Raw genomic sequence first — 27,980 nt, 5'->3', positions numbered from 1 at the left:
TCTCTCGCTCTCTCTCCCTTCTTCTCTCTCTAAAATCAATAAAGAAAAAAAAATTTTAATGTATCGTGTAGTTTGCCGATGAATTTAATGTCATTAACCTTTGTTATGACTTGATTCATTCATTCAGTGGACGCTAATTTATACTGTATGTCAGGCTCTGTGCTAAATGCTAGGAATAAGTCAGACATAGTCTCCTATCCTCATGAAGCTTAACTTTTAGAGGGGAAGAAAGATAATAGGTAAACAAATAAATAAAAAGTGGAAAGTGCTGTGATAGAAAATGATAGAATATTAGTTTAGATAGCATGATCAAGGAAGACCTAGCTGAGGAAGTATCATTTAAAATGAGATCTGAAGTGTGTGTGTGGGGGGGGGTATCAGTTTAGCCAAGAGCTGGGGGGAAAGTGGTCTAAGTAGAGGACAAACTATGTGCAAAGGCCATGAGGCAGAAAAGAAGTTGGTGTGTGTAACGTTCACTTCTCTCCATTCCATAAAGTGTTGTAGTGAACGTTACACAGTACCTGTTGCATGAGTATTTCCGTGGGATGGATTCTTGGCATCTTTTTATCTGTCTAGTGTATGGGATATTTCTTCTTCCCCTCTAAATTGTTTGACTTTCAGAATCAGTATCCTCCCTTCCTCTCTTAAGCCCCCTTTACTTTATCTTTTTCTCAAAGTAAGTATTAAAAACTTTTTTGTTCTTACAGGAGAAAAGATATAACTCTTATCCAAGTGTTCTCTTTGGCTATGAATTGCCTGTTTTACTCCTGCTATCCATTCATCCATCCATTTACTCACTTACCACCACCTGAGCACGTGTTTTGTACCAAACCTTCTGCTGGGTGCTAGAGATGCATGATCTTATGTAGGGCTTCTCAAAATGTGTTCCCGATGCACACTAGGGTACTTGCTGAAATGCTGATTCCTGGGCTCCACCCACCCCTGGTTTACTGGCATAAATGTTAACGTAAGAAACATTCAAACTTGTGAAGAATTTTGGTGAGTTTATTTGAGCCAAAACTGTCGGCAATTTGTGGTAATCAAAATCTCAATGGATTGAGCCCTGGCTGGTTTGGCTCAGTGGTTATAGCATCAGCCTGCGGACCAGAGAGTCCCGGGTTCAGTTCCTGCTAAGGGCATGTACCTCGGTTGCAGTTCGTCCCCGGCCCCAGTTGGGTCATGTGGGTGGCAACCACTGGATGTGTCTCTCTCTGTTGATGTTTCTCTTTCTCTTCCTCCCTTTCTCCCTCCCACTCTATCTGAAGAGAAGTGCAAAAAAGTCCTCTGGTGAGGATAAAAAAAAAACCTCAATGGATTGAGATAATGCTCCAGAAAATGGCAGTTTTGCATCTTATTTTATACATGACAATAAAAAGAGAAGGCACAAGTGAGTTACCTGAAATTCACTGGTGATAGATTAGGGAAGTAGGAGAAAGCCCAGAAAGGGGGGGGGGGGGAGCTTTGGGATTAGATGAAAAGTAAAATGATAGACATATACATCTTTTACATAGGTGGGTACAGAATAGTTAACAGTCAGACAATTAACTCAATAACAATGAAGGGATTTGTGGTCTCAGAAGAGTGGTGCCTGTACTTTGAGGGATCTGGAAAAAGGAAAATTACTTTGACATTCCAAAGGTATGTTATCATAGATGCAAAAGGACAACAGACAGGCTCAGTTAAGGTAAAGACTGATCTTTGTCAGGAAAGATGCCAGCCTAGGACATGACTACCTGCCATAAATGGCTTTTAGCTAAAAAGTTTTAAATTTCAGACCATCCTTTGTGGTTATTTCAGGTCTTTGAGTTTGCAAAACTGAGTAAATCAGCTGCCAGCACTCACCAAGGCCTTCCCTAAGCTTATAGATTACCACGTGGCCTCTTTTCCTCCAGTTTCTAGGGGTGGAATCTGAGTGTCTGCATTTTAAGAAGTTCCCCAGTTTTTGTTTTTGGAGGGGGTACTGTTTTTTCTAAATCCCAACTAAAAATTTAAAACCTCTGAGCACAAGGTAAATGGAATTTACAACTCTTAAAAAAGTGCATTGATAATTTATGCACAAAATACTATGGCAGTAACGCCAGGGTCATAGAGAGAAGAAAGAATCCTCAAGTCAGATTTACGCAGAAAATTAGACAAACTGCAGTTCCCAGGACGAATGTAGGACCTTCAGGCAAAGCGAACCCCCTGTGCAAAGGCATGGCGAAAACAGTGCTGTGTGTTCAAACGACACTAACTAGCTGTGAGTGTTGTGTTACCTGAGGCTGCTTGGAGCTGCGGGTCTGAAGGGGAGAAACCCCTAAAACTGGCTGCCCTATAGGTATTGCCGCCACCTAGGAGCGGGTTCTCTCGCTCTTCAAGCAGTCGCTCAAGGCACTCGGGTCTGTGGGTGGAGCAGTGCGCAGGCGACCCAGCGACCACACACATGCGCAGTGTGTACCCCGAAGCCAAAAGTGGGATGATTGAGGGCAAGATTTTTTCTGTTACTAAGACTCCCCACCTTGCTCGAATCCAGCCACTCTGGCTGTTCCCGTTTCTGGCTGGAAGATTTTACTTTTCGTAATATACTATAATCCCCCTTTCATTCTGGGCCACTGCAGTAAATGGCCGCCAGTACTCAATATGGCCCGAGCCCCTCAGCGGCGCCGTCCACCTATAGGCGCACTGGTCAGAGGGGCGGGACCCCCCAAAGGGCGGGAGTTTGGGGGCGGGGTCTGGGCCCCTGCTGGGCGGTGGGCCCCCGCCCCCGGCCAGACCTGAGCTGCGGCTCGAACCGCTCCCGCGCGGAGGAACAGGCTGGGGATCCGCGGGACCAGAGCGTGGTGAGGTGGGCTCCAGGGCAGGTGGGAGGTGCCCAGGTTAACGGTCCGAGGCCCAGAGACCGGCCGGCCAAGGCGCCTTAGGGAATCATGTTTGGGCCCCGGCCTCCGACTCCCCGGGGGGACGCCGAGGCCCGCAGAGGGGTTGGGACCTGTCCTAGGGCTCCTGGCCCCTTGCCTGGGCGTCCGGCTGCTGCCACGACTCTGGGCTCGAGTCTGCGCTGAGTGGATCTTCCCGATCCTCTCCCAACAGCCGACGAGCCCAGGGTTGTCAGGATAAGGCGCTGCGCTCTCCGGCCCGTCTCGCTCCGGCTCCCAGAATTTTGTGGCTCCCTCTGCCCTTAGGGCTTTGCACGCAATCTGTCTGCAAGCCCCGGCCCACCCGCCGCCCCACTCAGGAACCCTTGTTCTTCGCTACTCCACACAAATAATCACTTCCTTGGAAACCTTTCCCAACCTTTCTGCGGGCGCAGTTCATCTCGCTGCTCGGTTTTGCACTCACTGCACCGAGTTGCTTTTCCTGCCCTTTTTTTACACCGTGCACTTGGGGTGTTGTGCGTTCTTTGCCTTTTTCATCTCTATATCCCTGGGTCTAGCACTTGATGATAATAGTAATAACCAAGATTTACTGAATAGCCACCAAATATCAGGTGCTACTGAATGCATTACATGTAAGGCCCATTTAACCTTCCCAGCAATTCCATAAAATGGGTTTTATATCTTCACATTTTATGCAAGAAGTTGAGGCACTCATAGATCAATTTGTCTAGAGTCCTACAACTAATAAATGAATGGGGCTGGGAGACCGAACTGAAGGCTGTTTGTCCCAGGAGCATGTGATAATTTCACTAGAGGGCCTTTGGGTGTGGTAAATTTCTGTTGAATTGGTCTACATTAGCCCCTCCAGTTATGGAGGCCAGGACTATAGTGAACATTTTATTGAGAAGGCTTAGAAAGGAGAATTGATGTTCCTAAATATGTTGAGAGTTCATGACAAAACCAAGGGTAGAACTTTCTGCTCTTCCTTCAGTCACACTCTACCTTTCTTTGCTTCTTTTCCATCAGAGATCTGCACACCTCATCATTTCACACCCTTTAGGAAGTGTTCCTCACAGAGCTGGGATTTCATATTTCATTATTTAGGAGGCAACTTAAGTAATGGAAAGGGCATAGTGTTTGGAAGCAGATTGGGCTTTAATCTTTGACAGTGACCAGTTATATCCCTTCCATTTTTTTGAATCTCAGTTTTCTTGTCTATAAAATGACAATCTTATCTCAAAGACTTTTTTTTTCATCCTCACCTGAGGACATTTTTTGCATTTATCTTCAGATAGAGTGGGAGGGAGGGAGGGAGGAAGAGAGAGATGTGAGAGAGACACATCGACTGGCCACCACCCACACGACCCCAACCGGGGCCGGGGATAAACTGCAACCATGATACATGCCCTTAGCAGAAACCGAACCCAGGACTCTCCAGTCTGCCGGCCGATGCTGTAACCGCTGAGCCAAACTGGCCAGGGCTCAAAGTTTTTAAATCCTCACCTGAGGATATTTTTCTATTTGTTTTCAGAGAGTGGGGGTGGGTTGGGGGGGAGAAACATCCGAGGTACAAGCCTTTGACTGGAATCAAACCCTCAGCTCTTTGGTTCATGGGCTGATTCTCTTACAGCTGAGCCAAAGTGGCCAGGCCTCAAAGGTTTTTTTAAATGAAGATTGCAAATAATTGTTGTGAGAGAGTAAAGTGCTATACAAATTACATGATCTATTTTTTACCTTTTAGAAGGTTATAGAACTGTCAGCATTTGAACAGAGACCTGAAGGTGGTAAGGGAGTGAATCATGAAGATATCTGGAGGAAGAGGCCCTAAGATGAGTGTGTGGCTCGGTGTGTTCCAAGCATGTACAGCAAAGAGGGCTGCGTGGCTGGAGGGTTGTGAGCAAAATGGGGAGGAATAAGACTGGGAATAAAACCACTGGAGGCTGGGATCAAATAATTTGGACCCTGCTGGCAGTTAAAATTAAAAGCTCTGAGCCGGTGGGAGATCACATCCACAACGCCAATGTAGAGCAAAATGGCTTTATTGCATGCTCCTGGCTGCAGGCGGGATGAGCCGAGAAGGGTTTATCCTTGAATCAGGGTTAGGGTTTTAGCTTCCGGCAGTTCTTGCTGACGTACTCTGCATGGCCCATTGTCCACTTTGCAGTTAGACTGGTCTGGTATCTCATCTGGCATCTGCTGGGTTATCCATTGCCTTGCAGATAATCCTTATCCATATTCAACAAAAGGCTGAGCAAAGGTCATGCAAGCAACACAATTTCTATAGTTTCCGCCTTTTGCAAACTTTTGCCTTTACCCTTTAAAACATTACTAACCCTTTCAATAATGATTATGGTTTTTACTCAGTAGTATGGGGTGTTCTGAGTGGCATAATGTGTCACTGTTTTAAAGGGATCACTTGACTACTCTGAGAAAAAACAAATATTGGAAGCATTGCTACCTTCTAGGTAGCTTTTGCAATAATCCAGATGTACTAGTTATCTATTTTTTTGTGCAAGAAATCACCTCAAAATTTGGTGGCTTGAAATAACAATTATTATCACATATAGTTGTGGGTTGGAAATCTGGGAGCAGTTTAGCTGGATGTTTCTGGCTTAGGATCTCCCAGAAGATTGCAGTCAAGCTGATGGCTTATCTGCTCCCAAGATGTTTCCTTACCACTGAGCCTCTTCACAGGGCTGCCTGAGTGTCCTCTGGACACAGCAGAGTGTGAGGTGGGGAGGGAGAGGAGAGATGTAGGGCCTTTTATGACCTTCTCCTGGAAGTCATTTCTACTTTATTCATCTTTATTAACTTTATTCCAGCTCACTCTTTAAAAAAAAAAATAGCCCAGCTGGTGTGGCTCAGTGGTTGAGCATCGACCCATGCACCAAGAGGTCACCGGTTTGATTCCTGGTCAGGGCACATGCCCAGGTTGTGGGCCAAATCCCCAGTGGGGGGCATGTAGGAGGTAGCCAATTGATGTTTCTATCTCTCGATGTCTCTCATCAATGCTTCTATCTCTCCCTCTCCCTTCTTCTCTCTCTAAAATCAATAAATAAAAAACAAAATATATGTTTTTATTGATTTGTTTTTCTTTTAAGAGTGAGGGAGAGAGAGAGAAACATCAATGAGAGAAACATTGATTGGCTGCCTCCTGCATGCCCCCTACTGGGGATCAACCCTGCAACCCCAGGAACAGAAATGACCACCTCTCGGTGCATGAGGCCACGCTCAACTAACTGAGCCACACCAGCCAGGGCTACTTTTCTAGTTCTTTGAAAATGAAGTATTTCGCTTGTAAAGAAGTGTCAGCTCACTCTTACAGGGAGAGAACTAGGCTCCACCCATTGAAGGGAGGGGTATCAAAGAGTTTATGGGCTACTTTGAAGCTGCCACAGCAGGCAAGAGAGAGTGGGTTGACTCAGGATGGTGGTGGTAAGGAGGTGAAAAGTGATAGGATCTGGTAGAGCCAACATGATTTGCTGATGGATTGTGTGAAGAGTGTGGGAAAATGGAGGAAGTATGTCTGTGAGGCTTTTTTTATTTTTTAATCCTCACCCGAGGACATTTTTCCACTTTTGTTCAGATACAGTGGGAGGGAAGAGAGAGAGAGAGAGAGAAACATTGACGTGAAAGAGACACATCGAGTGGCTGCCTCCCGCATGACCCCAACCAGGGCCAGGGACAAATCGCAACCGAGGTACGATACGTGCCCTTGATTGGAATCAAACCCGCAACTCATTGGTGTGCTGGCCAACACTCAGACCGCTGAACCAAACCAGCCAGAGCAACTGTAAGGCTTTTGACTTGAACAACTAGAAGGATGGAATTGCCATTTACTGTAAGGAGGAAGATTGGAGGAGTAGTTCACTTTTGGACAAGTTAACTTTGAGATGCCTGTTAAACATCTATGCAGAGAAGTTAAATAGATGTTTGGATTTAGTATAGGAGTATGACATTCCAGACGGAATTATGGGCTGGAGATGTAACACTGGGAGTTGTAGGAGTATAGGTGCTATTTTAAGCCCTGAAACTGAATAAGATTACCTAGGAAATTAAGGTAGATGGAGAAAAGGTCTGAAGCCTGAGCTCTGGGGCTTCCAACTTTTAGATGTTGGGAAGATGAGGAAACCCTGCAAAAGAGACTGAAGGGAGAGGCCAGAGAGGAGGGAGGAGATCAGAGAGGTCCACGTACGAGATTTATATAAGGAGGTGAATGTTAATTTTTTTTTTTTCCGTAAGAAACAAATTGTCTCTGTAGACAAATATATTTAGTTTCTTTGCTCAGGAAATAAAACGTTTATGCGCCCGGCACGTGTGGCTCAGTGGTTGAGCATCGACCCATGCACCAAGAGGTCACGGGTTCGATTCCCGGTCAGGGCACATGCCCAGGTTGTGGGCCAAGTCCCCAGTTGGGGGCACACAGGAGGGGGCCAATCGATGTTCTCTCATGGATGTTTCTCTCTCTCCCTCTCCCTCTCTCTCTAAAATCAATCAAGAAAAAAGTTTAAAAAAAATAAAAAAGTATCATTTAAAAAAAAACAAAAATGTTTATGCCCTCAAGTGTTTCTTCGTTTTTGCTTTAAGTGACAAATTCTATTTAATAATAGCAGTCCACATCTTAGCCTTTGAAGTATTTACACTTCTACTCCAAGTTTAGGTGGTGTTGCTTCTATTTTAAACTATATTTATATACTCCTTTTGGACTATTTGAGCAGAGACTAAATACATAATTTATGTCACTCTTCTATCACTAGATTCAGAGGTTACTGCCCTTCCCAGTCTGGTTCCTAGCAAAAGTAGGAAGTTGGTCTTATTCATTTCTGAATCACTGGTGTACAGACTGCCTGATACTGAGCTGGAATTCATGAGTGTTTATGGGATAAATTAATGTATAAAAGAAGTGATTCTTTTTCCTTTTCCAACAGGAATGATAATGTCTATTCAGTGGTTTACAGTTTACAAAGCACAGTGACATCCACTATCCCATTTGAATGCAATCCAGTCTAACACCATTTGCCAACTTCTGACCTTTTCCTTCTCTGAGGGACATTGAAACTTACCTTCTTCTGGAGCTGTGTTAGTTTATTTTCTGGCTGATCTGACAGCGTGTTCATAAAAGGGTGCTGAACTGCATCTTGAAGCTTAGAACTAAATCTCAATTTCAGAAAGATTCCTGATGTCGTTTTTCTCTGCCCCCTCCCTCTTTTTATTCTTGTTTTAAGGAATTTCAGTTTTATGGGGATATTTTTGTTTGTTTTAACCATAAAACACTTCAACTCATTTCAAAAATAAACTACTTTGAGAACAATTTTAGATTGTTTTTTTTTTTTAATCCTCACTTGAGGACATTTTTCCATTTTTTGTTCAGATAGAATGGAAGGGAGAGAGAGAAAAAGAGAGAGAGAGAGAAATATCGATGTGAAAGGGACATATTGAGTGGCTGCCACCCGCACGACCAATCAGGACCGGGGACAAACCGCAACCAAGGTACGTGCCCTTAGCGGGAACCAAACCCAGGTCTCTTTGGACCACAGGCCAACGCTCTGACTGCTGAGCCAAACTGGCCAGGGCAAGAGAACAATTTTAGATTTACAGAAAAATGTCAAAGTACAGAGACTTCCCATATATCCTGCATCCAGTTTTCCCTATTTGTAGCATATTACATTAGTATAGTACATTTGCTGCCATTTCTTTTTTTTTTTTTTTTTTTATTCTCGCCCGAGGACATTTTTGCATTTATCTTCAGATAGAGCTGGAGGGAAAGGGGGAGGAAGAGAGAGAGAGAAACATCGATGTGAAAGAGACACATCAACTGGCTGCCACCCACACAACACCAACCAGGGCTGGGGACAAACTGCAACTGAGGTACTTGCCCTTAGCAGGGAATTGAACTCGAGTCTCTCTGGTCCATGGGCCGACGCTCTAACTGCTGAGCCAATCTGGCCAGGGCCATTTGCTGCAATTTTGAATCATTTTCTGAGGTAAAGAGGTCATATAAATAAAATGTGAATAAATGAAGTTACTTCATCTCTGTAGGTCTCAGGTTCCTTATTATCAAATTAGAGGGGTGGACTAAATTTTTCAATAGCTCTAAAAATATTTAATCATCTGCTAAGGTAAAATAATTATATAATTTCATTTCTTTATTTTTTTTTTTTAAATCTTTATTGTTGAATGTAAAATGTATTACAGATGTTCCACATTTTTCCCCCATTGACCCCCTCCTCCCCACTCCCACCCCACTCCCGCCTTTTCCCACACTATTGTCTGTGTCCATTGGTTATGCATATAAGTTCTTTGGTTTATTTCTTCCCAACCCCTTTCCCTTTGAGGTTTGTCAGTCTAGCAATGAATTTGTACTTCTTAATCTCTTCACCTTTTTCACCCATTCCTCCAGTCCCCCTCCCAACTGGCAACGAACAAAATGTTCTCTGTATCTATGAGAATGTTTCTGTTCTATGTGTTCATTTTGTTTGTAGATTCCATTGTTGATAGATATGTATTCATTGCCATTTTGTTTGTTCATATATTTATCTTTTTCTTCAAAAAGACCTTTCAACATTTCATATAATAACGGTTTGGTGGTGATGAACTCCTTTAACTTTTTCTTTTCTTGGAAAGTCTTTATATGGTCATCGATTCTAAATGACAGCTTTGCAGGATAGAGTAATCTTGGTTGTAGGTTCTTGCTTTTCATCCCTCTGAATATTTCTTGCCACTCCCTTCTGGCCTGCAAAGTTTCTTTTGAGAAATCAGCTGACAGCCTTATGGGAACTCCCTTGTAGGTAACTAGCTGCCTTTCTTTTGCTGCTTTTAAGATTCTCTCTTTGTCTTCAACCTTTTGCATTTTGATGATGTGTCTTGGTGTGGGCCTCTTGGGTTCATCTTGTTTGGGACTCTCTGTGCTTCCTGGACTTGTATGTCTGTTTCCTTCACCAAGTTTTCTGCCATTATTGTTTCAAACAGGTTTTCGATTTCTTGTTCTCGCTCTTCTCCTTCTGGCACCCCCAAGATGCGAATGTTGGCACGCTTGAAGTTGTCCCAGAGGCTCCTTACACTATCCTCATTTTTTTTTGGATTCTTTTTTCTTTTTGCTGTTCTGATTGGGCATTTTTTGCTTCCTTATATTCCAAATCGATGGTTTACTCCTTGGATTTACGTACTCTATTATTGAAGCTGTGTAAATTATTCTTTTTTTTGTTTTTGTTTTTGTTTTTTGTTTTATCCTCACCCGAGGATATTTTTCCATTTCTTAGTACAGATAGAGAGGGAGGGAGAGAGAGGGAAGAAGAGAGAGGAAGGGAGAGAGAGTGAGAAACATCGACATGAAGGGACACATCGAGTGGCTGCCACCCGCACGACCAACCAGGGCCGGGGACAAACTGCAACCGAAGTACGTGCCCTTAGCGGGAACCGAACCCGGGTCTCTCCGGACTGCAGGCCGACGCTCTAACCGCTGAGCCAAACTGGCCAGGGCTGTGTAAATTATTCTTTATTTCTGTTAATGCCTCCTTCAATTCTAACTGTGTATCCATGATTTCTGACTGGTCCTTTTTTATGCTCTTGAGGCCCTCACTAAGTTCACTGAGGTTCTCACTAAATTCATTGAGCTTCCTTATAAGCAGTATTTTGAACTCAGCATCTGTTAGGTTGCTTATCTCCATTTCGCTTAGTTCTTTTCTTGGGGTTTTGTTCTGTTCTTTCATTTGGGACCTGTTTCTTTGTCTCCTCATTTTGACTGCCTCCCTGTGTTTGTTTCTATGTATTACTTAACGAGAGGTATGGGGCTAGCTGAGACCAGATGCTGCTTGTTTGAAAGAATTTAAGAAAAACCTGAGGCAGAATCCAAGACAGGCCAATCCTATGGTTAAGCAACTGGCAACAGCTTGGGTGGGCCTGAAAGTTGGGTGGGGTGGGGCAGGGCCTCAGGGAGTCAGCAGGGCGGGGCTACCAGTGTGAGCCAGGTTGCTGGAGTTCCAGATATGCCGCCCCAGGGAAGGGCTCACCAAAGGAACAAAGGCCTCTGACAGCACGTGTGTTCCAGAGAAAGCCCCCTCTCCAGCCCTCGCTCCAGTGCCAAACAGCTCAGTTCTTGCCTGTATGTCTCTGGCGCCCTTCGAGCTGCCTCTCCTCCAAGCTTAGAGGGAGAGAGTCCGATAAGTCCGTGCGCGGGCCCTTTAAGGAGCTGCCTGGGGTTCCAGCCGCCTGGGCCTCCCTGAGCCTCAGTTCCCGCTGGTTTTTCCAGCCAGAAGTTATGGGGACTTCTCTTCCTGGCACTGGAACCCTGAGCGGGGCACCTGGTGTGGGACAGGGACCCCTCAGTCCTCAGGAAAGACCTTCCCAGGTGAGGTAGCCTCCTGATTTTATCTGCCACACGTGGGTGTGGAACCAGCCCTTCGTGCCACCGCTGCCGCCCCTCACGCCTCCGCCCCTCCTACCAGTCTGGATGTGGCTGCTGCTTTAATTCCATAGTTGTAGGACTTCCATTCAGCTTGATTTCAGGCGGTTTTGAATGATGGTTGTTCTGTAGTTTAGTTGTAACTTTGATGTGGTTGTGGGAGGACGCGATACCGCGTTTACCTACGCCGCCATCTTGACTGGAAGTCCTAATTTCATTTCTTTACTGAAGTATTACTATCACCTACTCAAATAATGTTTACAGGTCAATAGCAGTCTTATCCTAAAAGAGGATTTAATATGAGCATTCTGGGAAGTGTAGCATAGCTTCTTATACAGATAATTAGGTTGAACTACATGAAATTAGCATTCTTACAGGTTTTTTTAAAAAAGTGGGCAAGTATTGGCAGTTTCATTAGGTTCAACCTAATATATTTGGGGGGTGAGATTCAAAGGAGGGTAAAGGAGCCTTCTAGGACCTCTGAGACCCATTGTGTGCAGCAGCCTAGCTCAACCCTCACAATATTAGGAGAGAAAAGGTTCCTCTTGGAGCTACTCTTGTTGTTGGTAGTATTGGCAGTAAAAGCTGTTTCCCAGCAGGTTTGTTCCTTCAATTAGCATTGAGCTAGCATTCTACAGAGCCATGATGAGCTGGATTCCTCCTTGGTGGAAAGGAAGGGCAAAAAAGGAAGATGTATGTAGTGCGGGAAGGCTGTATTAAGCCGGTTTATAGGCTAGGAAGAGGCAGCCTGTGATATTGGTGCCACTCCCCCTACATGATGTACTTTCCTTACTGTCTAGCACAAGCTCTGCAGTTGCCCAGGAGGTAATGTAAATTAGTAAACTGTGTTTTTCTCTTTAACTCTTGTAAGAAAAACACAAGCACAAGTGCAATGATAAATGACAACTGAAATCAACTAACAGTGTGAGGGAGAGAATAGGCTGGGTTGGGGGGTGGAGACTGGTGAATGAGAGAGCACATGCTCTATCTGAAGAGGCAGACACTGTTCAACTGCAGGTGGTTGTGCCTCATGGGACTGTGGGTCAAAGGTCACTAGCTATTCTGATTTTTCAGAAATATGAATTGTTATATGCATTTTCCCAATGGTAAATGTTGGCACCTAATTTGAATTCTTAAAAATTCTTTGTATGGGCCACACAGGGTTTGAAAAGAGCCATCGGGCCATGTTTGTAACCTTTGACCAAGGGGTTAGATCTGCCAGGAATAAGGCCCCCACATGCATTGTACATTGTTTATATCATATTAATGACTAAAATGAATTAGGTCTTGCCTTTGAGGCACTCAGATTAGTAGAGGAGATAGACAAATTATGATAAAATGTAATATAGACATATATTTCCTCTCTACATGTACTATATAAATATATTTATTATATAATATATATATTTGATAGAATACTCTGTGTGTGTGTGTGTGTGTGTGTGTGTGTGTGTACATACCTAGGAGGATATGATAGGAAGTGACATTTGAGGCAGGATGCAGGAAGTTATCAGATGTGTTTAGAGGCCTAAGAAACTCAGAGGTCATGTAACTGAGTACCCTATTTTTTGACAAGAGCACTGAAAGGGAACTGGCATGCCCAAGGTCACAGAGCCCATTACAGGTAGACCTTAGACTAGCACCTAGAACTCTTCTTGACCACCATGCCTCCCCCTCTCCTGGGTATATCTAAAGCTCACTGGTTAAGTTGGCCTTCCCTGCCTGCAGGTGGCCCATTGCCCTGTTTTGGCCCAGTTCCTGGTGGGTGAGGAAGTTTGCCATTCTGCTGAAGCTGGTTCCTTCTTCCCTCTTTCTGTGGGATCCCCTGACTCCGTTTCTTTGTCAGAGAGTCAGACTATTTGTGTTCAAATTCCTAATCAACCAACTGTATGAACTAGGACAAATTGCTTAATTTTTCTAAGCCTCAGTTTCCTCATCCATATGTAGAGTTATAATCATACTTAGACAGAAGTGTGATAGGAAGGCACTGGAAGGTTTCAAGATTCTTATGATGACAAAATGACATTGTGCTTGTAAAGAATCTATGACGTGACTGCATAGAAGCACTTGGCAAGTATTAAGTATGATGATGATGATGATGGTGATGATTCACACAGTTCACGGCCCCCAGTTTGGTTAAATGCCTTTCCTTTGTTTTCCCATACTATCCTGCGATGTCTCTGTTATTATTACACATACCACAGGTCCTCAAATAACATTCAGCATTGTTTGGTTATAATGTCGATGCGATGCCATGGGAAATTAACTCTTGTTTATATTGATTACCCAATGGTAAAATTGGTTTTGTTATACGTCGTTTTACTTAGAGGCACCTAACAGCACCTCCAGTGATTCATTGGACAGATGTAACTAGGCACTGTGCCAGGCACAGGATGCAATGGTAAGCCAGGAGCTCTTGGTCTAGTGCAGAGTTCCAGCAGGCAATCCAAGAAACACTAGTCCTGTGAATTTGTTTCACGGTCAGATAAATTTAGGAAATGATGCTCATCAAAGCCCTCCTTAGAGATTGGGGTCCATCTTAGTATTTTATTTATTTAATTTTTTTAATCCTCACCCGAGGATATTTTTTCATATATCTTCAGGTAGAGTGAGAAAGGGAGGGAGGAAGAGAGAGAGAAAGAGAAACATCGACATGAGAGGTACACATCAACTGGTTGCCTCCTGCACGACCCCGACACTACTCTGACCAGGACTGAACCGGAACCAAGGTCTGTGCCCTTGACTGGAATCGAACCCGTGACTCTTTGGTCTGCAGGCCGACACTCTAACCACTGAGCCAAACCAGCCAGGGCAGTATTTTAAAGGCTCTGAGGGGTCCTGTAGGAAAGGAACCTATTTACTTTGTCCAACTGAACTTTGTCAGACTTAATGAGTATTTGCTGAATAAATTTGAGTCTTGCAGACAGTCTTTTCAACTCTACTGTGTGCTTTGGTCCCCAGCTCAAGAGGAGGTGCAAGCAGCACAGCAATGATTAGAGACCCTGCTGGGAGTGAACAGCCTCCAGTTGCATAAGGGCCTGTCGGCTTATTGTCTGGTGCCTTCATGGAGACAGGAGGCCCTGGGTGGGACAATATGAAGCCCCAGTCATTGCAGCTGGTGCTGGAGGAGCAGGTGCTGGCGCTACAGCAGCAGATGGCAGAGAATCAGGCAGCTTCCTGGCGGAAGCTAAAGAACTCCCAGGAGGCCCAGCAGAGGCAAGCAGTCCTTGTGAGAAAGCTACAGGCCAAGGTGAGGCAGCTGCCTTTTCAGGGAGGGGAAAAGAGAACACCTAGAGCTGGGTGCTGAGGTGGGATAAGAGTTGCAGGAGGCAGAATGTGGTGGGAATGTCTCCAACAGCCTCTCCTTTGATGCTCACAATTACTCCATGAGATATCTGTTATCTCCCTTTTAAAGATGGCATACATGAGGGTTAAATTAGTTGTCTAGGTTTGCTCCCCTAATCTAGAGCTAGGACCTGCCATAGGTCTTCTGGTTCCAAAGCCCATGATCTTGCCTCTAATACAAGAGATGTAGAAAAAGGATTATTTAGATGCCCACAGAGAAACTATAAAATATTACGGCCTTACCTCAATATCATCACCCAGTCCCTCGTTCACAGCAGGTTTGCCCCAGATTCTTGGAGCCTTTGGTTTGGGCAGTTTGTACCAGCTGTGCCCATTGCTTACATCCTGCTCTGTGTGCTTCAGGTGTTGCAGTACCGGAGCTGGTGCCAAGAGCTGGAGAAGCGGCTGGAAGCCACTGGGGTGAGTGAGGCTGTTCTGTGCTTTCCATGAGCCCTCGGTGAATATGCTTGTTAGGCGTCGCTTGCTGAGAGAGGTTGGGTGTGACAAGGCGGTGTTTGATAGAAGCCTCTTGTTTTTCAGTCCCTGAGAGCTTTATCACACAGGTACCTTATTGGAGCTGGCTCCTGGCCTGTCAGACTCCAGCTGGCTCTCTAAGGACAAAATGCAGCTTCAGGAGGCCGAATCAGAAGGGAGGGGTTATGGAATGAGAGGGAAGAAATGCATTTTTCCTCCAGAAGGTGTCAGTGTTTATCTGTCGAAGAGAGATGTGTGCCTTTGCAGGCCTAAAACCATGTTTGTGGTGGAGAGATTTTTTTGTGCTGTTGGCTGGGTGGAACTGGCTTTGAAAGACTCAGTTTGCCTTTGTTCCAGCTCCCTCTCAGCACCATCTCACATTTCCCTCAGAAAAGGAAAGAACCAAAACTTACTGAGTACTAGTCTGTGTAGGCCAGGCACCATTAGGCATTGTCATGTAGTTATGTCACTTCATCTGCAAAGCAACTTTCTGAGGGGAATGATATGGCCTTCATTTTGTAGCTGAAGATTTTGAGGTTCAGAGAAGATAAGTAATTTCCCAAGGTCCAAAAATTAGTGTGGTAGAAGTCAAGGCCATCAGTGAAAATATGTCTTATGCTTCTTAGATTGAAAGTTCTTTTCACTACCAAATGCCGTCTTTCAGGAGATGTCACGGGTTCACTTCTAGAGAGAGGGATGCAGTGGACTTGTTTTCAGGATGCAGTGATTGAGAAAAGAGGCATATTGCTAACAGAGGGAAGAAAGAATAAAAAGAAAGTGGCTGCTGTAGAAGGGGGCATCCGGGAATTGGTCTGAGTGATGTTCTCTTTGGAGGTAAATAAGGCTTGTCTCTGTCTGGCTAAGGGACCGATCCCTCAGATGTGGGAAAGTGTGGAGGAGCCAAACCTGGAACAGCTGCTAATCCGATTGGAGGAGGAGCAACAGAGGTGATGGACCCCAGACTTTCTGGCCTGGGTGCTTGGCCAGTGGGTAGAGAAGGCTGATGGGAAACCTCTGTCCTGAGGGCTAACATGGATTAGAACCCTGGATTGATGGCCTTAGCCCTCCAGTTCTGGCACTGGAAAATTCCAGTGGCTGTCATCTTACTCCAAGAAGTCCAGCAGTTAAACCACACCTTTATTTTGCACTTGCTCCTCCCCAACCCTCCCTAGTGCAGGTGTGAGAGTCTAGCAGAGGTGAACACCCAGCTTCGGCTGCACATGGAAAAAGCTGATGTGGTAAATAAAGCACTTCGGGAAGATATGGAGAAATTGACAGTAGATTGGAGCCGGGCCCGGGATGAGCTGATGAGGAAGGAGAGCCAGTGGCGGATGGAGCAGGAGGTAGGAGGGACACGGGGCTGGGACTGTGAGAGGAGGGCTCGCACTCTGGGTACTACCTGGTCAGTGTTGGAAGGGGTTTACTAGGATGGACATAGGGCCGTCGTCGTTCAAGTCTCTGGTCATCCTTACCACTCATGCTGGCAGCTTTGCCCTGCTTGGGTCTTCAGCTTAGTTCTGCCCTTACCTGCTTAGTGGAAGTTTTGCTGGCAGGTAACATCACTCTCAAAGCAACTCTGTTCCTGTGTCAGTGACTAGCTTAGGTTTTAGATGGGTCTGAAAGTTACTGACTCCCCTCGTCTGGAGATCTGCAGATGTAGATGCTAAGGAGGTAGCTATTGAAATTGAATGGGGAAAAAAGACCAGATATGGACCTTGGGGAATTTTCAGATCCCAGCTAAAGGATACTAGTGTTTTCTGAGCCTTTGCTCTGTGCCAGGTGTTATGCTAGATAATTTACACATGGTATGTCATTTAATCCTTATTATAAGTCTGGTAATAATGGTAAAAGATCTCATTTGTTGAGTAGCTACTGTTTATCCTTTTCTAATCTAGCTCAGAGAAGGCCATAAACCCAGGCCATATATCCCAGGCCCTTTGACCTCTTGAATCCCTCTGCTAACTTGATTAAGCTCTTCAGCACAACACCTATTTATAAACTATAAGTCCCTCCTCCCCTCCCCTTCCCTTCAGAAGTTAGGAGGAATCCAAGACTTCTGTGTTGGCAAAAGATAGCCTTCTGCCCTTTGGTATGACCTGGGTTTCTGGATACACAGTTCTTCAAGGGCTACCTGAAAGGGGAGCATGGTCGCCTTCTCAGTCTATGGCGGGAGGTGGTGACCTTCCGACGCCACTTCCTGGAAATGAAGTCAGCCACTGACAGGTTAGTGGGGCAATAAGGAGGGAAGAGGTTTGCCTCTACCATTCTGGACTTAGGATGGTGGGCTGCTGTTGAAGGGGATCAGATGGCAGAGGGCAGGGATGGGGGTAGGTGAGTGGAAGAGTTGGTGGGGAGGGCTGGTATCACTGGATTCAGATGATTTCTCCCAGACCTGCTCCTCAGGCTTCATTGGGCCTGATCTTCATGCTCCCTTCCTTGGTCCCTATTGGAATCTGCTCTTTCCTTGCTTGTACTCAGAGACCTGACTGAGCTCAAGGCTGAACATGTGAGGCTGTCAGGATCCCTATTGACCTGTTGTCTGCGCTTGACTGTGGGAACACAGTCTCGGGAATCTGATGGATCTGGGAGAATAGACGAAAGTGAGCCAACTCAACTGCTGCTGCTGCTATCCAAGACTCAGGAGCTGGAGAAGGAAGCCCATGAAAGGAGCCAGGAGTTAATACAGCTGAAGAGTCAAGGGGATTTGGAGAAGGCTGAGCTTCAGGATCGGTGAGATGGGCTAGGGTGCAGAGAGGGGTCACTGAGGGGAAGTTGACTCCTATAGGGCGTTAGAGATAGGTGGAGGAGATGTGCCAGAGGGAGTCTAGTTTGAAACCCAGTGCCACAATTGGGGCCATGTCACTGCCCTCTGCCCTCAGACCGTCTTGCAGCTCAGTTTCTCGCCTGTTGACTTACAGAGCTAGCTATGACTCTGTTCTCTGTCAACACCAAACTACTTGCCATTCCCAGACCAGCCACGCTCTTCCATGCTTCGCTACCATTATACATGCTGACCTTAGTCTGGATGCCTCCTTCCCTTCTCTCTCTGCCTTATCCTTTAAGATATAGTTTAAATGTCCCCTCTTCTGTGAAGACTTCTCTGACCTCAGTAGCCTGTTAACCGGGGAATTCCCTTTTCACTGTATGCAACGTTTGACGTATTTATACATCCCACTCAGTTAACAGGTTAAATTACTATGCATGAGCCATGGCCCAGCAGTTAGAGCATTGGCCTGCTGACCAAAGGGTCACGGGTTCCATTTCTAGTCAAGGGCATGTACCTGGGTTGCAGGTTTGATCTCCAGCCCTGGTTCTGTTCGTGTGGGAGGCAACCGATCGTGGGAGGCAACCGATCAACGTGTTCCTCACATCGATGTCTCTCTCTCTCTCTCCCTCTCCCTCCCACTCTATCTTAAAAAAAAAAAAAAACAATGGAAAAATAGTCTCAGGTAAGGATTGGAAGGAAGGAAGGAAGGAAGGAAGGAAGGAAGGAAGGAAGGAAGGAAGGGAAAGAAAGAAACCAAGTTTTTAATAAATAAGGAAATAAATTACTATGCATGGATGCAGCATTGATCTCATTGTATCTTGCTGATTATTTAGTTTCCTTTTTTTGTTAGACTATTTTATTTTTTGGATTGCAATAAAGTAGATTTTTTTTTTTAATGGTGATAAGAAGGACAGGTACTTAAGCAAAGAGCCAATTTGAATCTCAGGGCAAAGTTCAGTTTATACCCCATGGCTAGAGTTGTATCACCACCTATTGGTGGTATCTGTAAATTGCAATTTGTTTGGTTTGGTTGTGAAGGCCCTGGGGAGCCACAGAGACCTTGACTTAGTAAGTTTTGTGTCTCTAGTGCGTTGCACTTTTTCTGCCATATGGTAGACACTCAATAAATATTTGTTGAATGATGCAATAATTAAATGAATGACCATGCAGTGAGTTAGAGGTGGTGCAGAATAAATGATTAAGACTGAAAAAATGTAGACTCCTGGATGACTAATTCAAGAAGTATTTATTTAACTACACATATAACACCAGATACTGAGCTCCAGGATGCATTGTTAAAATGATAAAGATGTATGGTGATTTTCCTAGGAGGTTGACCATAATCTCCTCCAAGTTGCCCTTTTTTCCTATCAGAGTGAGAACCTTGGGCTGGAAGGACTTTGGGACTGTCCCATGTGGCAATTCTGATGTTCTTATTGACTTCAGGGTGCTTGACTTCAAGATCAAGCGGGGCCTGGAAGGGCCTGGGCCAGGGCTTACCTTCAGCTCTCAGGCCCCCAAACACGTGTTCCAGCCTTGAGAAGTGGTAAATCCCTGCATGTGTCTGAGTGGCTTTGGGCTTCCCCCTAGTTAAAAACTACAGCATCCTGTGGTGTTCAGGGAGTGCAGGGGCTGGGGGCACCCGGGACTCTGGGGGGGCTACAGTGGGAGTGTCTGTGTTGGGGGTGGGGTGTGCTGCATAGTAGCTGTGTCCACATCAGTGGGCTGACCAGATGACAGTGCCATGCTTCTCTCTTCAGGGTGACCGAGCTCTCTGCTCTTCTGACTCAATCTCAGAAGCAAAATGAAGATTATGAAAAGATGGTGAAGGCCCTGAGAGAGACAATGGAGATCCTGGTACATGACCCTTTGTTCAGGAAAAGAGGTGGGAGTGGGCCTGTAGATTCCTTGTCCTTCATGGACAGGTAGTACAGGGTACCAGTCAAATCTTCTTTGAAACCCCCTGAAGCTGAAAAATAAATTTTGGCTGAATCTGAAAATGAATGAACTCATTGATTTGTTCATTCAAGAAATATTAACTGTCTGCTCTCCCTACTGTGTTCCTGGGAAGACTGCAGTGGTGTGTGCGTGGAGTGTGTCCTTGTCAGGAGAGTGGGACACACGTTACCAGGCACACTGGCAAACTAGGGAGGGGGTGCGTGGAGAGAGGCAAAACCTAGTCATAAGGGAAACAAGTGAGGAATGTGGCAAGGTTAGCCCAGGGAAGAAAGGGCTGGAGGAAGCCATGATGGCTGTCTTCACATATCTGAAGGACTGACACTGGCGAAAAGAGCTGACTTGTTGAATGTTTTCCAAATGGGCACAAGCAATGCCAATGACTAGAAGTTACAGGGTGGCAGGGTTTGGCCAGTAGCTAGAACTATTCAGTAGTCGAACAACCTATCTTGGGAAGGAACAAGGCTTTTGTCACTGTCTGCCGGGCTGTTATCAAAGGGATTCTCTAAGGTTGGTGTTAGAACCTCTGGTTTGGTCTCACATTTCCTTTCATTGCTAAGAATTTTCAGATTTCTGATTTTAGCAGATCCTGAACCCTTATCCACATACATACCCATAATCTTCTCATCCAAGCTGGGATCAGCTGGGAACTGGACATGTTATGCTTTTTTGGTTCCTGTTTGTCAGGAATTTGCAAATTCAAATGTCCTCAGGGCCCAGATAAGGTGAAGTGGGTCAGTGGTAAGAATTCTGGTTTTTCCAGTGCTATTTAATTTTCAGTAAAAGGGACCACTTGATCTCAATATTAAGGAAACAATGAGGTGTATCAGGGACTGTAGGACCCTGAAGGATACATGTCTCATCTGAAAGAGGCGTCCATAGCTCAGCTTCAGTAAATTATTGCCATGTAGGAATGAGGGTTGGTGTGGCCCACTTGTTGTTTTTGAGAAGCCAGAAATTCATAAAATTTCTCAATTTTGTTAATGTTGGTTCAACAAAACATCACTGTAGGTCTATGTCCCTAGGCCTTCACTAACAGTATGATAGGAAGGAAGACAGGAAATCTGAGTCTTCAAGTTTAATGCTAGCTCTGGGGCTAGAGGTTTCTCCGGTTTAACCTTACGTCTCAAGCATCATTTTGCTGGTTAGAGACAGTAGCCATCCTCCAACAATAGCTCACATTTATTGAGCATTTGCTTTGTGCCAGGCACTATGTTGAGTAATTTACATGCATTTTTTCCATTTAAGCCCCAAAACCTGTGAAGTGGTTACTGTTAATTATTTATATTTTCAAGAGAAGTAAGCTCAAAAGAACAGTTACCCAAAATTATCAAGCTAGTAAGTGATGGAGCAAGAACTCTAATCTAGGCAGTCTAATTTGGAGCTCTTAGTCACTAATCTGAGCTCTTAGTCACCACATCCTATTGTCTTCAGAGTCCCAGGATAGCACTGGCATTCATGTGTGATCAGGGAAAAAGTGGGGCTGACAGATGAGACTGGTTGATTTGGGGCCTGGAATGATAACTTCTTTTCTAAGAGTTTGGCTCTTAGGCTCTGTTTTGTTCTGTTCAGGAGACAAATCATGCAGAATTAATGGAACAAGAGGTATCTCTTAGTAGGAATGCCCAAGAGGAGAAGCTGTCTTTACAGCAGGCAATCAAGGATATAACCCAGGTACTGGTACGCCTCCTGTCCATGGTAACCAGGTTGTGCCTCACTCCCCTAGGCTTCTCAGTCATGCCTTGGTTTGCACTCTCTGAGGTGTTTGGACTTAGGTCCCGAGGGGATGCTTTCTCGGAGCGTATTTGATGGCTGGAACCTAAGGGGTAGCTAAGTATTCATGTGTTTGCACTGCCTGCCGGAGCAGGCCCCCTTTCTTATTGCCAGCTGTAATTCTGGGGCCAGAGGCTGGGTTTTGGTTTACATTACCCCGAGAGCTTCTTCCTTCATTTCTTCATTTACTATTACCTCAGAGTACTCTAGCCTTGTTGCTAGTCCTCAGTTTGGGTGACCAAAGGTGAAGAGTTGAAGGAACCAACCTGTTTTGCTCTTAGACACCCTCCTCCCACTCCCCAGGGAGAGGACCCAAGAAGGAAAACGTCAGGTTTGTCCAGGCTGTGGTGTTAGTTCCCTGTATGGACTCTAGGCCTTGCTCACTAGGGTGGTGTCCCTGCTGTGTTGGGTTTCAGGTCATGGTGGAGGAAGGGGACAATATGTCCCAAGGCTCTGGTCATGAGAGCACCTTGGAGTTGGACTGTGGTGACTTCTCTCAGTATGATTCCCGGGACCCAGACAAGGCTGTTACTCTGGTGCGTTCAGTGCTGACTCGGAGACGCCAAGCTGTGCAGGTGAGAACCCCAGGTTCCTCCTCAGCCACAGGGGCGGGTATCTAAAGTGATCTGTGCCCCAGGTACCCTCCTAGCCTGGACTGCCCCTTTCACTATGTTGACCAGTCATGAGATGTTTTGTCAATACCCCAAAGTGCCCATTAGAATTTCTGTGTCTGCCCAGTTGTACTTGTGGGTAACAGGCACGTTCTCTATGCCAGTGAGTGCAAAGATTGATGATCAGAGCCCTGGGAGAGCATGGGTGAATGTTCCCCAATTCTAAGTCGTCCCCCCCTCCCCCCCCCCGCACATTGTACATTTGAAGATGATGAACTTTGAGACTCTGGGAGCCACAGAAGCCCAGTAATCTCTGCTCCTCTGTCTTCTCGACTGGTTGCATCTCTTACCTGTGTTGCAGCAGCTGCCAAGCCCCTTCCCCAGCCCTACATTCAGGCTTCTGACACGCCTCCTTTCCCTGCCCCTCTGTTCACCATCTCACTTCTGTTACTCTCCCTGCGCAGGACCTAAGGCAGCAGCTTTCAGGCTGTCAGGAGGCTGTGAGCTTCCTGCAACAGCAGCATAACCAGTGGGAGGAAGAGGGTGAGACCTTGAGACAGCGGTTACAGAAGCTCACTGGGGAGCGGGACACTCTGGCGGGGCAGACTGTGGACCTCCAGGGAGAAGTGGACTCGCTCAGCAGGTGAGCAGTGGGCTTCACATTCCACCCACCTTTCCTCCCCCAGCTCAGTCCTCCCCTGGCCATTTACCCTCCCTCATCACGTTTCTGGTTGGCTGACCCTGTTCTCCCTGGAGCCCAGGGCTGCTCAGGGAGGCCTTGCTTTGTGCTCTGCTTGTTTCTGCTCACTCAGTTTTGGGTTCTAGTGATGATAAAAAAGTGTCCTGCTCCAAAGGGAAAATGAGATGTTTAAAGGAAACAGATGCTTCTATCTTTTGATCCTGTGATATCTGCTTCCGGGAAGGACTTTAGGTTCCAAGTCTCTACTCATCTCTGGTCTCCTTCCAGGGAGCGAGAGCTCCTACAGAAGACCAGGGAAGAGCTGCAGCAGCAGCTGGAGGTGCTGGAGCAGGAGGCTTGGCGACTGCGGAGGACAAACATGGAGCTGCAGCTGCAGGGGGACTCTGCTCAGGGCGAGAAGGAGGAGCAGCAGGAGGAGCTGCACCTGGCTGTCCGAGAGAGGCAGCGCCTGTGAGTGGGACCCATCCCCTCCTCACTGGGCTTGATCTTCCCTCCAATTCCACACTTTCCTCCACCCACTCTCCTCTCTTAGAAAGCAGAGTAAATTGCCCTGGCCAGTGTGGCTCAGTGTGGCTCAGTGGTTGAGCATCATGCACAAAAGGCTGCTGGTTCAATTCCCGGTCAGGGCACATGCCCAGGTCGTGGGCCTGATGCCCTGGTGGGGGGCATGTAGGAGGCGGCCAGTCGATGTTCTCTCTCATTGATGTTTCTATCTCTCTCTCCCTCTACTTTCCTCTCTCTCTTTAATACCAATAAAGAAAAGAAAATGGAATGCCCTGGCCAGTTTGGCTCAGCAGTTAGAGCATCGGCCCACAGACCGGAAAGTCCTGGGTTCAGTTCCCTCTAAGGGCATGTACCTCAGTTGCATTTTGTCCCCTGCCCCAGTTGGGGTCATGTGGGTGGCAACCACTCAATGTGTCTCTTTCACATCGATATTTCTGTCTCTCTCTCTCTTTCTTCCTCTCTCCCTCCTGCTCTATCTGAAGATAAATGCAAAAATGTCCTTGGGTGAGGATAAAAAAAAAAAAAAAGAAAGTGCAGTAAATTGAAGCCTGACATGTAGTGGGTTCAGATTAGCTTACATTCCACACCCCTAAGGGGTGAGGTACTGTGGGGGTTACAGAAACAAATAAGACTCAGGCCCTAATCTCAACAGTTTAAAATCTGATGAGAAAGACAAGCAAAGAACTAACTGTGGCGTGAGGCCAGATGAAGTATGAGCTAAAGAGAGTTTCAGGCCAGGAGCATAGGAGTGACAGTTAATTATTGAAAGCTTCATGGGGGAGAGGGTAGTCTTTGAGCTGGGCCTTGACATGTTTTGATTTGTTGAGGGTGGGAGAAGGGCCAAAGGAAAAATTGACAAAGAAAAGGAGGCAGGAAGGTCCAATGGCATGTTCAGAGTAGCCTAGACTGACATTACCCTGGGAAGTAATGAGAAATGAGCTGGTCAAGAAAGGGAGTTTCAGAGTAAAGGGACCCCGCTGATCTGTAAAAAGCAAGACCTTTCAAGCTGGGCAAAAGCTTGGTTTAAATTATGGCTCTGCCACTGGGACAGATTACTTTAATTTATAAAATGAGGTGATAATATTTTCCTTGAAGGGTCATTGGGAAGATTAGAGAAGTGTTTTGCAAAATGCCAGCATAAAGCCTGGCATATGGTAGGTTTTGAGTAACTGGTGGCAGGGACTGTATCTTCTTTATCTTTGATGTAACCCTTCCTCCCCTGTGCCCTACCTCCAGGCACCCAGTAGGCACAAATAGTGGAATCTTGAAGGATTGCTCTAAGGATCATGACTTCTGCAAGGAATGGCTCTTGTACCAAGGAGAAGAACTAACAATCCACAAAAAATAATTTTATGTTTTTAAATTTAATTTGTTTTAATTAAATACGTTTATCAATATGTACACGATTCAAAAGTCAAAACTATTTAAAAAGATATACACAGAGAAAGTCTTACTCCTCTCTGTTTCATTCATCCCATATCCCTTCCTTCTCTAGGTAACCATTTAAATTAATTTCTTGGCTATCTTTCCAGTGCTGTTTTATGCAAATTATGCATAATTCTTATTTTCCCCAGTTTCTTGCATACAGTACATACACTGTTCTGCACCTTGTTTTTTTTTCACTTTATATGTCTTGGAGATCTTATCAGTTATTAGAGATCCTTTTTTTTTTGCATATCAATAGTAATTATATTCCTGTTACCTTTTGGGGTGTGGTCACTTCCTAAGACTTCCTCTAGCCCCCTGTCCTTCTCACCTTAGTCAGGAGATGCTGGCAGGCCTGGAAGCCAAGCAGTCAGAATCACTCAGTGAACTGATCACTCTTCGGGAAACCCTGGAGTCAAGTCGCCTGGAAGGGGAGTTGCTGAGGCAGGAGCAAGCAGAAGTGACCGCGGCGCTGGCTAGGGTGCGTAGGCCTCCCAGTCACCTGCTGGATGGGGTGGGCCGTGTAGAAAGTTGTGTTTCTAGGAAAAGGTTATGTAGCCTGCCTCATTCTTTACCCTGCAAGCCATGACCCTTTATATTTTTTGCCTCAATTATTAGTCTCTGCTTTTAGGTTCTTCCCTTCCCAATTTTCTCTCTATTTTGGAATTAGAATGATTTTCTGAAGTATAAATCAGTTATGTCAGTCTCTTTTCTAAAACCATTTAGAGCTTTCCTGGCTCCTTGGTGCTGCATTCAAAGCTCTTTGGCATCTGCCCTAAACTGTTTCTAGCCTCCCCTTCATTCCAAATGCCTGTCCTAGCTCCTCATATGCCTTTACTCCTGCCACAAAGCAGTAATTGAAATCTCAGTTTCACCGTGTTCTTTCATAACTCCAATATTCTGCATGTGTTAGACTCTTGCCTTTGTCCAGACTGATTTCTTTCCTCCCACTTTAACCACAAACTGTTCCTCATCTCAGTAGAACCCAACTTAGTTGTCAACTCTTCTACCAAGCATTTTTGATTCTCTCAAACTGAATCAGTGCTTTCTTTGCGTTCCCAGAGCACTTGGTGCTTACACTGTCCATGGTGTCATTCCAGTGGTAGTTGTTTGCACATCCTGCTATCTGTGCCTCTATACTGTGAGCTCCTCTGACTCCTCAATGAATGAAGGAAATGAAGGAATGAGGGAATGAACTTGGTCGGAATGTAAGGGAAGGAATGGATGTTCATTGATCTCTGTACAATGAAAGCAGGCAGGTGTTGGGAATGTGAGCTGTGAGCTGTGAGTTGCTGCAGGAAAACTGGAAGTAGGAAACCCTTGAACTCGCTGTGTTTTTAGGCAGAACAGTCCGCGGTGGAGTTGTCGAGTTCTGAGAACAGCCTGAAGGCTGAGGTAGCTGATCTTCGGGCTGCAGCTGCCAAGCTCAGTGCCTTAAATGAGGCTTTGGCCTTAGATAAAGTTGAGCTGAACCAGCAGCTTCTCCAGGTGAGCAAAGATTTTTCTGATACATGGGATAGGGCTGGGTCCTGACAGTGTGAGCCAGTGACAGGTGAAGCTGACACCCATGACAAGGAAGAGTCCTTAAATGGATTAGCTCATGGCAGATCAGCTCCCAGATGTAGTCCTGAAATGAGCAGGAGCATTTATGGTGCAGAGGAGAGCAGACTGGAGAGACTGGGCTTAGTTAGCCATTAAAGGTAGCCCTCTTCCACACCCACAGCAGAGCCACCTTTGAATTTTAGGGTAAAATCACCAGGGCTACAAAGGAGGCCCATGCTCTCAGGAAGGAAGACTAGGTTTTTATTTATTATTTACTTATTTATTTATGTTATTAGTGTAACAATTTGTTATCAAACAAATGAAATGGCACCTCTAGATCTCAACACATATAGGATCTTACATAATAAACATCACAAACACAAGAAGACTAGTTTTTGTTTTTTTATTGTTGACAGTATTACAGATGCGCCCATTTTCCCTCCCTTTGCCCCCCTCCACCCAGCCCTGCCCCACCCCTGGACTCCCCACACTACTGTCTATGTCATGGGCTATGCATAAATGCATATATGTTATTTGGTTAATCCCCCCCTTCAGATCTGTGAGTCTGTTCCATGCATCCACACCTCTGGACCCATTTTGTTTGTCAATTTATTTTGTTCATTAAGGAATCCTAGGTTTTTAATTCTGTTGCATGAGATACCAGCAATCACCAGAAAAGGATTTGCTGAAGAGCCTATTATCTCAAAGAATCTTCCCTATAGGTTGCAAATTTAACATGTCTCTTCACTACCTATTCCCTTGAGCCCCAGAAATCTTCAATGTTTTCTTAATTCTGAATTTTTTGAGAATAGGATTTTGCCCTTTTTATCTCTATCCCGAGTATCGGTCCATCTAGTACCTGGAATATAGACACGACCAAATGCATGCGTAGTCCCCCTCTCGTATAAGCACTCCGGTGTTCATCTTTGGAGAATAGATTCACATCTCACTCGGATATCTGTCTCAGCATTTGATCTCTAACCTGTAACCATTTGTCTTTGATGCCCTTTCCTTGTTGGTCAGTAGTTAGAACAGGAGAACCAGTCTGTGTGCAGCAGAATGGAGGCCACAGAACAGGCGAGAAACACTTTGCAGGTGGGCCTGGCCGAGGCGGAGAGGAGCAGGGAAGCCCTGTGGGAGAAGAATATTCACCTGGAGGCCCAGCTGCAGAAAGCAGAGGAGACCGGGGCTGAGCTACAGGCAGATCTCAGGGGCATCCAAGAAGAGAAGGAAGAACTTCAAGAGAAACTAAGCGAGGTGAGAAGACAAAACACATACCATCACTTTAAGGTATAATACATGCTTATTGTAAAACAACACAGAAATGATTTAGGAAGTGGCCAAGCCTTACTTTCTAGAAATGACCAATGTTACTAGTTTGGGGTATGTCTTCCAATTTTTAGAAAATTTCTATAGGAATCCTTCACTGATTCCCCACTACTCCATATCCACCCCAGTTTGAATTAGATGTTTCTCCTGTATGCTCTGATAGTACCTTGTTCCCTTTTCAATCACCACATCCTTCATACTATGTTACAATTGTCTGTTTACACGTCTACACCATTAGAGCACAAGCTCCTTGAGGCCAGGCTGTGTCTTATATGTTTGTGTTCCTCCAGCTTTTAGT

At 45.5% G+C, this 27,980-nt stretch overlaps 1 protein-coding gene across 3 annotated transcripts in view; it reads left to right on the top strand.

The window, feature by feature from the left end:
- Window positions 1-2,754: 2,754 nt before the first annotated feature.
- The window catches only part of CEP250 (centrosomal protein 250), a 50,191-nt gene continuing 24,965 nt past the window's right edge, over window positions 2,755-27,980 (top strand). The window contains exons 1-15 of one of the 3 annotated variants that reach the window (XM_036244685.1): window positions 2,755-2,819; window positions 14,218-14,506; window positions 14,965-15,021; window positions 15,940-16,022; window positions 16,253-16,418; window positions 17,192-17,298; window positions 17,554-17,805; window positions 19,603-19,699; window positions 21,371-21,472; window positions 21,988-22,146; window positions 22,647-22,825; window positions 23,150-23,332; window positions 25,148-25,292; window positions 26,153-26,299; window positions 27,380-27,610. In XM_036244685.1, the coding sequence (XP_036100578.1) occupies window positions 14,321-14,506; window positions 14,965-15,021; window positions 15,940-16,022; window positions 16,253-16,418; window positions 17,192-17,298; window positions 17,554-17,805; window positions 19,603-19,699; window positions 21,371-21,472; window positions 21,988-22,146; window positions 22,647-22,825; window positions 23,150-23,332; window positions 25,148-25,292; window positions 26,153-26,299; window positions 27,380-27,610 (2,094 nt within the window). In that variant the 5' untranslated portion in view covers window positions 2,755-2,819; window positions 14,218-14,320. Of the gene's footprint in view, window positions 2,825-14,217; window positions 14,507-14,964; window positions 15,022-15,939; window positions 16,023-16,247; window positions 16,419-17,191; window positions 17,299-17,553; window positions 17,806-19,602; window positions 19,700-21,370; window positions 21,473-21,987; window positions 22,147-22,646; window positions 22,826-23,149; window positions 23,333-25,147; window positions 25,293-26,152; window positions 26,300-27,379; window positions 27,611-27,980 lie in introns of those variants that run through there. The other 2 variants (XM_036244684.1, XM_036244686.1) reach the window with 2 other exon arrangements.

This window comes from Molossus molossus, unplaced genomic scaffold (genome assembly GCF_014108415.1).
Source record: "Molossus molossus isolate mMolMol1 unplaced genomic scaffold, mMolMol1.p scaffold_m16_p_6, whole genome shotgun sequence".
Lineage (NCBI taxonomy): Eukaryota > Metazoa > Chordata > Mammalia > Chiroptera > Molossidae > Molossus > Molossus molossus.
Note: the sequence above shows the minus strand (reverse complement) of the source record. Positions and strands in the feature narration are given on the sequence as shown.